This window comes from Anas acuta, chromosome 5 (genome assembly GCF_963932015.1).
Source record: "Anas acuta chromosome 5, bAnaAcu1.1, whole genome shotgun sequence".
Lineage (NCBI taxonomy): Eukaryota > Metazoa > Chordata > Aves > Anseriformes > Anatidae > Anas > Anas acuta.
In genome coordinates this window covers 16,466,671-16,479,314 of record NC_088983.1, presented here as the reverse complement: position 1 = coordinate 16,479,314, position 12,644 = coordinate 16,466,671, and the positions used below count along the sequence as shown (strand labels likewise).

Genomic DNA, 12,644 nt, shown 5'->3' with positions numbered 1-12,644 from the left:
GAGGTGTGGTCTGGCAGCGCCATCTTGTGCTTTCCCTCCCCTCAGGCGCAGCAGGAGCGCCCACATCCTTGGGCATAGGCCGGGTGCCAGCTGGAGGGCTGGGCAGTCTGTGGCTGGGGAGATTTGCCCCTAAAAGTCTCTAAACATAAGGATTTGCCCTGCTCGAATGGAAGAAAGTGTTTTTAGAGGGTGTAGGAATATGCCTAATAACTACAATGGTGAGGTCAGAATTAAACTCAATATATGCCTGTATTCTGTTAAAAACATGAGCTGTGTTGGCCCACGCAGTGAATCGGATTGGATTTGGGTGTGTGAACTTCCCTCAGCACAGAGGAGGAGGCTATCACACGACGAGCTTCCCCAGGGGGCTGGCCAAAGCTGCTGCGATGGGCAGTGCTCCTTGTCCCCTCCCAGCCCATGCAGCACCTGGAGGAGGAGGAGGAGGAGAAGGAGGAGGCGGTGAGGCCGAGGCACTGCCTGAAAGCTGCCTTGGGCACGGGCTGGGAGGAGCCACAGGGTGAGTGACACCCAAGCCAAGTGTGGATCAGGAGGCTCATCCTGACAAGATCACACTCATTAAACCTGTAGAAACACACTTAGGAACAGAAGTGAGATCAAAGCTGTTCCACGGAAAACATACTAGAATTTCAGTAATTAGGGAATTCATCCAGCTACAAACATCTCGTTTTTACCTACTGCTCACCATTTAGATTTTACTTTAAATATTGTACTTAATTTCCTGCCTTTAGCACTACCCATACAACCCCTTGCAAATTGAGGTCTACATATGGCAGGGAATTCAGAGAACCCCTTCCTCCCATTTCCCCCCTCCCCCCAAAGAAAAACCAAACAACCCACAACAGAAATGCAGCCATTTCCAAGGAATCACAGAATCACAGAATTATCTAGGTTGGAAGAGATCTCAAGATCATCGAGTCCAACCTCTGAGCTAACACTAACAAGTCCTCCACTAAAGCATATCGCTAAGCTCAACATCTAAATGTCTTTTAAAGACCTCAGGGGACAGTGACTCCACCACTTCCCTGGGCAGCCCATTCCAATGCCTCACAACCCTCTCAGTAAAGAAGTTCTTCCTAGTATCCAACCTAAAACTCCCCTGGCGCAACTTTAGCCCGTTCCCCCTCGTCCTGTCACCAGGCACGTGGGAGAATAGACCAACCCCCACCTCTCTACAGCCTCCTTTAATGTACTTATAAAGAGCGATAAGGTCGCCCCTGAGCCTCCTCTTCTCCAGGCTGAACAAACCCAGCTCCCTCAGCTGCTCCTTGTAGGACTTGTTCTTCAGGCCCCTCATCAGCTTCGTCGCCCTTCTCTGGACTCGCTTGAGCACCTCAATGTCCTTCTTGTAGCGAGGGTCCCAAAACTGAACACAGTACTTGAGGTGCGGCCTCATCAGAGCCAAGTACAGCAGGACAATCACTTCCCTAGACCTGCTGGCCACACTGCTTCTTATGCAAGCCAAGATGCCAATGGCCTTCTTGGCCACCTGAGCACACTGCTGGCTCATATTCAGACGACTATCCACCAATACTCCCAGGTCCTTCTCTGCCTGACAGCTTTCCAACTACTCATCTCCCAGCCTGTAGCTCTGTTTGGCGGTGGGAGAGCCACACCACCACCCCTTCCATGCTGCCTGTCCCTTCTGAAGAGCCTATAGCCAGACATTGCAGCACTCCAGTCATGAGAGTGGTCCCACCACGTTTCCATGATGACAACCAAGTCATAGCCTGCCTGCTGCAGGATGGCTTCTAGCTCCTCCTGTTTGTTACCCATGCTGCGTGCATTAGTGTAGATGCACTTCAGTTGGGCCATTGCCTTCTCTCCCAGCCTTGCCATTGTTCCCCCTGGCACAGCTCTAACAAGCCTTGTTTCAGTCCTATCCCCCTTCTCACCTAGTTTAAAGCCCTCTCAATGAGTCCCGCCAGCTCCTGGCCTAGGATCCGTTTTCCCCTTAGAGACTGGGACCTGTCTGAGGCCATCAGGCCAAGTGCTGAGTAAAGGGCCCCATGGTCAAAAACCCCAAAATTTCTGTGCTGGCACCAGCCTCTGAGCCACGTGTTTATCAGGTGGGCTTTCTCTGTCCTCTCTGTACCCCTCCCTGCCACCGTAGGGATGGATGAAAACACCACCTGTACTCCCGCTCCATCCACTAACTGTCCCAGTCCCTTAAAGTCCCGTTTGATGGTCTTCAGGCTTCTCTTCAATGTCAACACTGCCAGCCTGGACTGTTAAAAGAGGATAATAGTCAGAGGGGCGAACCAGGCTGGGAAGCTTTCTGGCAATGTCCCTGACCCTGGCCCCAGGGAGGCAGCAGACTTCCCTACGGGTAGGGTCAGGCTGATAAATAGGTCCCTCTGTTCCCCTGAGGAGGGAGTCGCGCACAACAATCACCCTTCTTTCTGTCCTAGTGGAGGCAGTCCTGAGGCGTGGGGCTGACTTCCTCCCCCTAGGCATCCTCCTGGGTAGACTTTCTACCTCTTCCTCAGCTACCAGTCTCTCAAGCTCCAGGGCCTCAAACCTGTTGCGTAAGGGCAGCTGGGAAGGTGGGGCTAGTGGGGGAGGGCATCGCCTGTGATGTCAAGCAGGGACCCGTCTCCATTCCTCTTCAACTCCCAGGTCCCCTCCCTCTGCCCGACAGCAGCAGGGCAGGGGGTCCACCCCCATTTGGGGTGTCTCACCCCGGTGCCTGCCCTTCAGGCCACACAGGGAGTCGCTTCACAAGTCTATCTCCCGGTCACACTCCCTGATATCCCTCAACCTCTCGACCTCCTCCTTGAGTTCTGCCACGAGGCGGACCAGGTCATCCACCTGCTCGCACCTCACACACACAGTCTCTCTGCCCCCCACAGGTGGTAGCAACAGGCTCAGGCACTGCCTGCACCCGGAGACCTGAACTGCCCCAGTTTTGAGGGGGCAGTCGGTCTGGGTGTGTACAGATTTCCTGGAGAGCGCTGTGCCTGGTGTACACCATTGCAGCTGAGCTAGTGGTAGACTGCCGTTAGAGGAGGTGTTCGTATGGGCTGGGGGGAGAGCTCTGCCCTGCTCAGCCTGCCTGCGCCAACTGCTGCGCCAACTGCTGCGCCACGCCCTAACTGCCGCGCCCTAACTGCCGCGCCCTAACTGCCACGCCATGCCCTTACTGCCACACCCTAACTGCCGTGCCACGCCCTAACTGCCGCGCCACGCCCTGTTTGCCTGTCCTGGTCACTACGCTCTCTAGGGCCAGCTGTTGAACGGCCGGGGAGTGGCGCTGCTGGCTCTGCCTACGCCTCGCTCTTGCCTCGTTCACCTCCCTCGCGAGGGCTGCCGGATCCTGACGGCTCCTTCGAGTGGGCTCGGTGCTGGAAAAATTAGCCCTGCCTGTCCGATCCCCCGCTCCACTGCAGATCGTGTCTGCCCTGGAGCCGATCGCCTCGGCAAGAAACAACCCACAAACCCACAAAAACCAAACAACCCACAACAGAAATGCAGCCATTTCCAAGGAAGTTAGACAAGTTTTTTCCATAAAGGATGGTGGTAGCAGACAGAACTTGCCTTTCACAAAATCAACAAAAGGGAAAACGTGTTACTTGATGGACCTACTATGAACATTTTAACTGGACAATTGTGTAATGACAAATGTTTGGGAGCCAGAGACTTTCTTCAAAGGAAGACAGAGTTGAGGGCCGGGCAGGGCACCCGACCAGCAGGCAGATGCTCGCCCTCCGACCAGCAGCAACTCTGCTTTACAGCCCCGCTCACCTTCCCCGCTGCATGGCTCGTCCTTGGAGATGACACGAAGCGCTGATCTGCAGGCAGTGTTTCCACGAGGGCCCATGCCAAACCTGCCTGTTGCTTAGCAAAATGTCATACTGCTGGGCAAGACATCCAGCTTCCCTGTGCTAGCCCAAACACGATCCCGATCAAAAAACCTGCGAGGTTTGGAATTCCTCATCCAGGATGATGAAGGAAGAATCAGCCCAAAAGGCTGCACGAGGAATAAATTCTCAAGTACAGCCTGGATCCCAGTGCAGTTTAGATGTGCTATACAGTAGTTACATAAATAGACTACCCACTTGTCTTGGAAGTCAAAACCAAACCAAACCAGCCACTAGTGGTACTGCCACAAGATGGTCTGAAGTAACCGCAACCAACTACATTGAGGAAGTTTCCCCCAGTGAGCTGCTCACCTTGCTGCCCTACCCACTCATAAAGAGAAAGCAAAGAAAACTTGTTATAAGGCATTTATTTTCATTATGTGTTGGAAAGGGACAGTTCTGTCTTCAAAACAATTACAGAGAGAATGCCACAATACCTACTGTATATTGCTTTACTGGTGAAATCAAAACATTGTCCATCACAGGTGCTTGGCAAAATAAAAAATGAAAAGAAAAAAAAAAGATATATTACCATTGAAATCATTGCTGTTAGATGAAAACACCATCTTCATTGTCAGATCTGATCAGTCATGCAATTAAAGATGCCAAATAGCAAATACTTCTGTTTTTTACAGTAAGCCATGATCTTTTAAGGGTTTTTATCATTCTATACAAATTTAAGTACAAAACGGGAATTGTGTTTCAGAAATCATAGTGAAGAGGGCTGAGGCAAATCACAAGACACACTTGTTAACACTGTACAGCTGGATTCGAACACAGATACTGACGACCTTGTGACACCTAGCACACATGAAGAATGGTCCCCAGGTTTCAGCCATGCCTAAGTGGGGAGCACGGTTGGCGAGTGAAGGAGAACATCCAACAGGACTCACGTGTGAGGGGCCAGCTGTCTCAGGACTGCCGAGGTCCCAAGGAATTACTGTCACTTGATTTTAAGAATGCATTTTAGTATGTCGTCCTCACAAGGGTATACACAAGCCATATCACATACTGAATGAGAAATAAATAATAAAAGATACATCTAATACAGCTTTTATTTTTAATTATTTTTGTTTTACAGCACTGACTTTACAAGAGGATAAACAACTCATTTTAGGGGCTGCTAACATCTGAAACAAAGAAGTCACTATTTTATACTCAACATATACTCAACCTTTTAATAACTTTATATATGTATATATGACTTTTCACACAAAAATGTTAAAATAATTTATACCTAAAAACTACTGTGTAAAGAATGAAGGAGGAAATAAAATGTGGGTTTCCTTAAAAAGGATGGAAGAGGAAGACCTGATTTTCATGAACTCCGTTCACTGTTTCACCTATTTCTAGATTTTCAAGAGCTCTCCAGGCCATCAACAAAAACTTCACAATGCATCAGGAGCCCCATGCAAACTCATGGCATGCTGGGCAAGGCCATCATCAATTGAGCTCATGGCCCATGGTCATCTGCTGGTGTCAGCCCCAGGGTTTCGGGGTGAGAAAGGTGGAGAGGAAAAGTCTCCCCAGATTATTACACAACCAGGTGGAGAGGAATCCTGGCATGTTGGTATCAGGGCCCACTGGCCAGGACTTCACCCCCAAACCCTAGTTCTCCTCGCTCCATTTCAGCACATTTTTTAACGCTGATTTTTTTCTTCCACAGGGAAACTGCACAACCAGCAGGAATGGACCAGACCCAAAGAGTCCCCTACACACATAGCGAGAACAATTCAGCGCCTTTGCTTGCTACAGGTATTGTTGTGCCTGTATTGCTGAGGGATGACTCTAACACCTCCACCTATACCTGGATCCTCTCAAACTTTACCAAGCTTCAGTAATTTCTGTGGCCATGTAAACACGACAGAATCCACAGAGGATGTGAAACTCACCCAGTCAAAAGCTCAACTTTTGATGGCCTGGAGATCCACACAGAGTGAACAGGGAAAGGAAAGGTAGTGAAGATGTGGAAAGTACTTTTCTGGAAGTTACAATCCTCTGAAATAGATATTAAAGCAATATTACAAATAAAATCAGCAATGTGATCTGCAACGGTGTGTCTGTTTATCTATGAAAGCGAGAGGAGATTATATTAAAGGAAATATTTTAATCTACACAAAGCATTTTCACATACTGCTATTACAGAACACACGGTTGCAACACCATAAAGTAATTGTATACTGAATACAAAAATCAATACATCTCTTACTAAAAAGGAGACAGGGAAAAAAATAGCAGGGTAATGCAAGTGAACTGCAAGTGTGCACATGGGAAGACTGCTACAGACTCAAAATAGACTCTATTCACTAAAAAAATACAAAACCCAAGACTTTCTGCACGGCTGTGGAAGAAGGCAAGGCTGTAAGCTAGTGTGAAAAAGCCTGACTCACTTGTGACTGCTGCCACACGAAGACTTTGGGAAACCAGTGTTAGTCGAAGAACTGATAAGCCTGGAACTTATTTTTGTTGGAGGGAAACAAAAGTTTCCATTTTCCTTTTTTGCTCTATTATTATTAATTACTTTTGCCAGTCAATTCAAACCTCTGGCCACCTTTATTCTGTTGCCTTTGGACTGTGTCCTGCTGCTTTTACCTACACTGCTTCAACCACTGCTCCCTGGCTGGACACAGCCTGTGGTTAGCAGGAGAGCTTCAGGCCGTATCTCGAGCCATCCTCATTACTGTCAGCTCCTCCTGAACCCACAGGGTGAATTTCTTGGTTCATATCCATCTGTCAGGACAGCAAATTAAGCTGCTGGTTCTCCATCAGAGCAACCTGCTGCAGACCTCTGTGCAGATACTGATGCATTTCAAATGGGGATCGTTAGTCAATTTTCTCATCCCAACAGTCCGAAGGACATTAATAGAAGCAGCACACCTCGTCCACCAGCCGGCCCAGCCAACAGGCAGCTACACATGGAGCCTGGAATAGCTGGGCACATGGTTAGCCAAGGCAGAAAAGCAGGGGCCAGGCGGTGGGTGTGTTACACGAACCCCAGGCATCAACACCGACACTCACGTTTGTGCAGGCTGCCTGTCTGCAGCTGGGCTTTCTGTAAGGATCTGAACGTCCTGGTGCCGTCATTGCAAACCCGATCATAACACGGCAAAGATCCCTACAGAGGGAGGATGATGGCGATGGCTTTGCGCCATGGGCACTAATGACACCATTCAAGTTCTCTTCAATCGGGCAAAATCTCCATCTACTGAAGCCAAGCACATAATTAGAGTGGAAATCACAGTCCAGTCTCCTCCCTCACGCTGACATAAAGCCTGGAGAAGTTCCAGTCAAGGTACTGGTGGTTTTGTGGATTTATAACAGTGAAGCAGAACAGAAATAGATCCATAAGAAGCTAACTGGTGACCATGTAATTTTAACATAATTGCTCCAATCAACACCGCAATAATAACTATGCCTCTAAAAACACAGCAGAACCTTTTCTAACCCACAATAGCAGAGTTCAAACAGACGTTACGGAAAATCTCCCTCAGATTGTCTGCAATTTTAAGAGCAAGGGCATTCTGATATGGTCTAATATTACTATACGTCCTTACTTTTACAAAAAGAAAGAAGGAAAAGAAGAGACTACGGAACATTAACCAACTTACTGTGAAGCTTATCGTAAATCAAAACTATCCTGAACTTATCAAATGAGGCAGCAATTCAGAAAAGCACTTTAGCACAGGCTTAATAACATATGCATGCTCGAATGTTTCGCAGTAATGTAATTGTACGTCTGAACACCTGGTAATTTACAGTTTTGGCTTTTAAAAGTTGGTCTCCCTATCTGCCCATGTGATTCAGCAACAATCTAGTATAGTCTTAGCCATAACAATAATTTCTGCAAGGAAATAGAGTAGTACAGCAATCGCATGGTAATTTATGAGACAACTCTATTGTAATGCCACATCACAACAGGTACCTGCATACTTGCACCTGGTAAATTAAAGTGATACCAATACATTTGATAAATAAAAAATAAATTACAGACTATGGGAAAAATGTCACTGATCACACCAATGACCTAAACTTGTTTTCTAATTACAGCCAAGGTCTGGAGTAATATTTAAATATAGCATTTCTGTAAGCCTTCAGAGAATTACAAAATAAACTTTTAACAATCATTTGTAAACAAGTTTAAAATGCACAATTATATTTCAGTAGTTTATTTTGGAGAAATAAAGCAGTGCAAAATAGGCCAACCAAAATTCAGAAGGCAGCCAGGAAAATAAAATTCTTATTTGATGTTCTAACTAGGAAACAGCATACAGACATTTCAATTGGATCCGACGCTCAGATTCATGTAAACATACTTGGTTTGAAAGGTCTTGAGTTACCAACCCAGTTTTAACATCATCGCTTCTTCCCCACCACCCAATTAAAAACACAAACAAAACAAATCAAAACAACAACAAAAAAAAGCCCAGCCCCAAGCCATTGTAATAAAGGGAGCAAAAGGCAAGTCTACAAACACTCCACCAGCTGGTTACAAGAAAGTACCATACAAAAATAAGCACTGGCAAGTTCCTTCCTGAGGGTATCTTTTGTTACACGCGCAACATAAAAACACTTTTTATTTCAAACGAACAAAAACAAACCCCAAACTGTCGATGTCGATTTTATTTCAGTCATGGCTTTACGAAAGGTTTGGTCTACCAGGAATACTTGTACAAACCCTTGCCTATGTACATCTACCTGACCCACGCACACCAGCAGCACCCAGACCTGCAAGCTGCAGCCACCGCGGGGTTCGGCAGCCTCGAAGCACACCAGGGCTGTGAGGGGCGCCCAGCTCACAGCTGAGCTGCAGCACCCTGGGATCTGACAGGCACCACGCCGACCAGGTCCTCCCAGTCCTTACAGGAACACCTGAAAGTTCATAACCCCTCTAGCGGTGGGATAATCTCTTGTGTAGATCACCCACAGAAATCCAGTCCCGGCTACAGAAATTCCCCTAGAATGGCACTTGGGGAGCAAACCCAATCTCCCTCAGGGAAAATCTGGTTTGCACAAAGTAATTGCTACACAACACTCGCCAAAATGGTATCCCCTCCAGGACTGGTATCACCAGGTAGGGCGCTGACTTATTCACGCAGTTTACTCCTCTGTGGTCTACCCAGGCTTCAAACTCTAGATCCTTTCCTTCTGAGCAGGCATTTAGTACATGACACTGAACAAAGTGGTATTAAATGCTGCAGTGATGGGTGCTTTTCACATACCTGCTATAGAAAGATGCAGATTACCATATCTGTAAGCTAGGAGCTGAACTAAGGACATTTTCTTAACACCACCCCCTTCAGAAGTATTTTAGGGCTTGCAGAGGGAAGGACAGGCCATTTAAGTCTACCAAAATAGTGTCTACGTTCTCGCACTGACAGACTTGGATACTTCCAGTTTAGTGTTCAGAATTGGCAAAAGCTGCAGAAATTCTCAGCAGCAGAAGATGCTGCCTTGCTGGAAGGTGCAACAGGGGGGAACACTGTAGGTTTACTGCACATCTCAAGAGATGCGATGAGGCTGTGTTATAGCTTCCACATCGCACCAAGCACTCCTGCAAATTACCACACAGCCTCCCCTGGAGCTGGCAACACAAGGACGCAGTCCCTCAGCTAGGACTGTCATGTCCTGCCATCTCGTACAGGTACACGGTTCTGCTCACGTTTACCTTGCAAGAGGAAAATAAAAGGCAGCGACTGTGTTAGCCCTTGGATCCACAGACCAGGGGTGCTGCTCCAAGGAAAGCGCCCGGCTCTGTTCAGCAGCCTGCTGGCAGAGCTGTCCCAGAGCCCTCCCAAGTGCACGAGGGAGAATTAAACGCCCTGCTAAGAGATGAGCTGCTCTTTAGGATTTCACTGCTAGCAAACGATTGAAAGGATGATATTTGATCAACTAAATCACTCAACCTAACTATCTGCACCCTTTTTTTCAGACTCCGGCCTGCCTGGACACACTTCACTGTTGGCAAGTGTAGCTGGAAGCTGCTATTGACTGGAGCCGTGAGGCCTGGGGGGAAAGCTGTGGAGCTGGGACCAGGGTGGCTCCATCAGTTGTGCACCCTGAGCACCCAACAGCCTGGCTGCTCGGTGCCACTCCGAGTGCCGCGGCCCACGGCAAGCTACCTGGCAACACCCCGAATATGTTTCAGGAGATTTGGTTTAGGGACACTGAAGCTGTCTTAGCCTTCTTTTGCAATGGCCTACCTAGAAAAGGGGAACGGGGAGCATTTTAGGCAAAAATCTCTAGCACTGTTACATTCATACATTCCTTTCAACATTATTATCTTCTTGAAACCATGAGGTCCGATTTTAAAATGCTGGTCACCAGTGATTACAAAGAACAATAGAAACGAAAGAGCAACCCTCCCACAATGAAAGGTCTAGTGTTAAAACCCACGTGTGTGTAAACTCACTACAGATTTGCAACTGGAATCTGATGAAATGGATCTGAATCACTTTCCCACCCTCTCCCTCTCAGTCCATTTCATCAGCAAATCAGGTTAAATCAAATGGAAGTTGTTTGTTTTTTTGAATTATTTTGCTTTTTTTTTGTGTTGCGTTTTGTTTTCCTTTTTTCACAATTGTACTGTTACAGCCTGATCTGGTTCTGGGACCACAATTTGTATCCCTGCGGCTTCTCCTCAGTCCATGGAACTGGCGAGTTATTGGGAGGAAGCTTTTGTCGCCAATGTAGCGACGCAGTGCTGCTGGAAGCTGGGGGACACTGCCGAGTTGCAGCCTAGTCTCTGGTGTTGCAGTTTTACTGAGCTGTTGGTCTCGCTTTCCACAATCCAGGAGGAGTCTTTTCCCATGACGCTGAGGCAGCCCGTGCCCGCGCAGCATATCCGCTCGTCCATGATCCCGCCGGTCTGCTCAGCCAGGAGCTTGCTGCGGTTTAGCTGGGTCACCTCGGGTACCTGACCCTGCAGGACAGCAGCTATGTGGTTCAGGAGATCTGTGAAAAATTCCGAAACGCCCTCGTAACCTGAAAAGGGAGAAAAAGAAGCAGAGAAAAAAAAAGGCAATTAAAGCATTTCCATAAGTTCTCTGAAAGGCCTCTTCTACCAGTTTATTTCTTGGGTTTTCCTTGCCCTGCAGCTTATCATAAAACGACTTTTTTTCCATGATGTCCCTGTGACTGAAAGCAATCCAAGTCCAGGTTTTTCCCTAACTTACAAGCTCTGTGGTATAACACTGATCTTCTGCATCCTGTTCCAGGATACGCTGCAGAGACTGGCTCTAAAGCACATTTTCCCTGAGGGTCTGGACCTTCTCTAAAATTTCCCAACAATGCCCCCAGTTAGGGAAACCTCAGAGAATAGCTCAGCATGCTTTACACCCTACAGAAAAGGCAGTGGGAAAGAAGCAGTGTGATGCTTGTCTAATCTAACCTGCCTTGGCACTTAAAACATGTTCCCCAGTAGAACAATATCTGAAAAAAAACACTCAGGGGACACTATTCACAAGTCAATGATACAGTATTTGGTAGAAACACCAGGATTTGTTTTCAGCACTGAAACCATATTTCTGCATGGTTCTGTTATGAGATTCCAGACAATTTGCACTGCAATTTAACAACTATTTCCTGGTTTAAAAAGTTGGTCAAATACCTGAAGATACTACATTTTTCATGATAAACCATTTTAAACGCTCTGGTATGGGCGCAGTTTTATCATTACATTCATGTTAAAACTGAATGAGACACACACTGTGTCCATACAGTGTTTTGCAATAGATCATAACTATTACTGCATTAACTGCAATTGGCATCCATCTGATTTAGTATTTAGAGGTGACACGACATGCAGTGTATTTGATGGGCTAGGCTGATTGTTTTAACATGTCTATAGAAGTATTCTGCAAGTGACCCAATATTAGGACAGGGGACTGAAGCAATAAATAACAGTTTAAAAGTTCCATGTGAATAGCACACATTCAAACAGATAAGCACATGAGCAGAACCAGAGACCACAAAGTAAATGTATATTTTAAAACACTTTTAGTGACGTGATCGCAGGGCAGAAGAGTCCCTGAGAGCCATAAATAATTCAGCTTTAATCTCCCTTCTCCTGTAAAAGCCAAATTCCTTTGGCAGTAATAAACCAACTTCCTGAAAAACACAAGGTAAGAGGATAATTTAACCTTGAGATAAATGTGGTGGTTTCATGGTGTATTTATAACTCATACATTAACCAATTAACTCTTATTTAGGCTGCTACATTGCTTTGGATTTTACTGCACTCGACTGTAATTCTCCTAGGTACTTTGTAACAGGTCTCATATGGTTTGTGTGACAACAGCTCCCTGTTTTCCTTTCTCAAAGACCCTTCAAGAAATTCCCCAAACAAATCAGCCATTAAAAAACTTCAAGTTTCCCAGTGCACCCCCCCCATAACCCATCCATCAGGGACAACCGGGGCTCTCATGGCCAGCCAGGGGAGCCAGAACAAGATCTCCACCTCTTTGACAGAGGTGCTTGTTACGCTTTCTTGCTTATGTAAAAGCCATGGGATTAGCCTTCAAATCTACTCAGAGTGCTTCCAGCTCCCTGGGAATAAGCCATCTCCATAGTAACAGCTTTAATATTCAGCGAGGAGACCCACAGTACCCTAGAGTGTTTCATGTCTGCTCGGTGAAAACAAGCCAGCCTTGTTTGAGGGCACACGGCAAACTCACAAAGAAGTTACATTAAATATTTACTGGGAATAAGGTGGCTAGTTATCCAGTCCTGAAAGCAGCAGATGCTACAGAGTAAGGACGCATATATACA

The 12,644-nt window shown here is 46.8% G+C and overlaps 1 protein-coding gene across 2 annotated transcripts in view; it reads right to left on the bottom strand.

Moving 5' to 3' along the window:
* Positions 1-4,228: 4,228 nt before the first annotated feature.
* Positions 4,229-12,644, bottom strand: part of ITPK1 (inositol-tetrakisphosphate 1-kinase) — a 146,455-nt gene continuing 138,039 nt past the window's right edge. For both annotated transcript variants that reach the window (XM_068682902.1, XM_068682903.1), the window contains exon 11: positions 4,229-10,859. In XM_068682902.1, the coding sequence (XP_068539003.1) occupies positions 10,537-10,859 (323 nt within the window). In that variant the 3' untranslated portion in view covers positions 4,229-10,536. The remainder of the gene's footprint in view (positions 10,860-12,644) is intronic.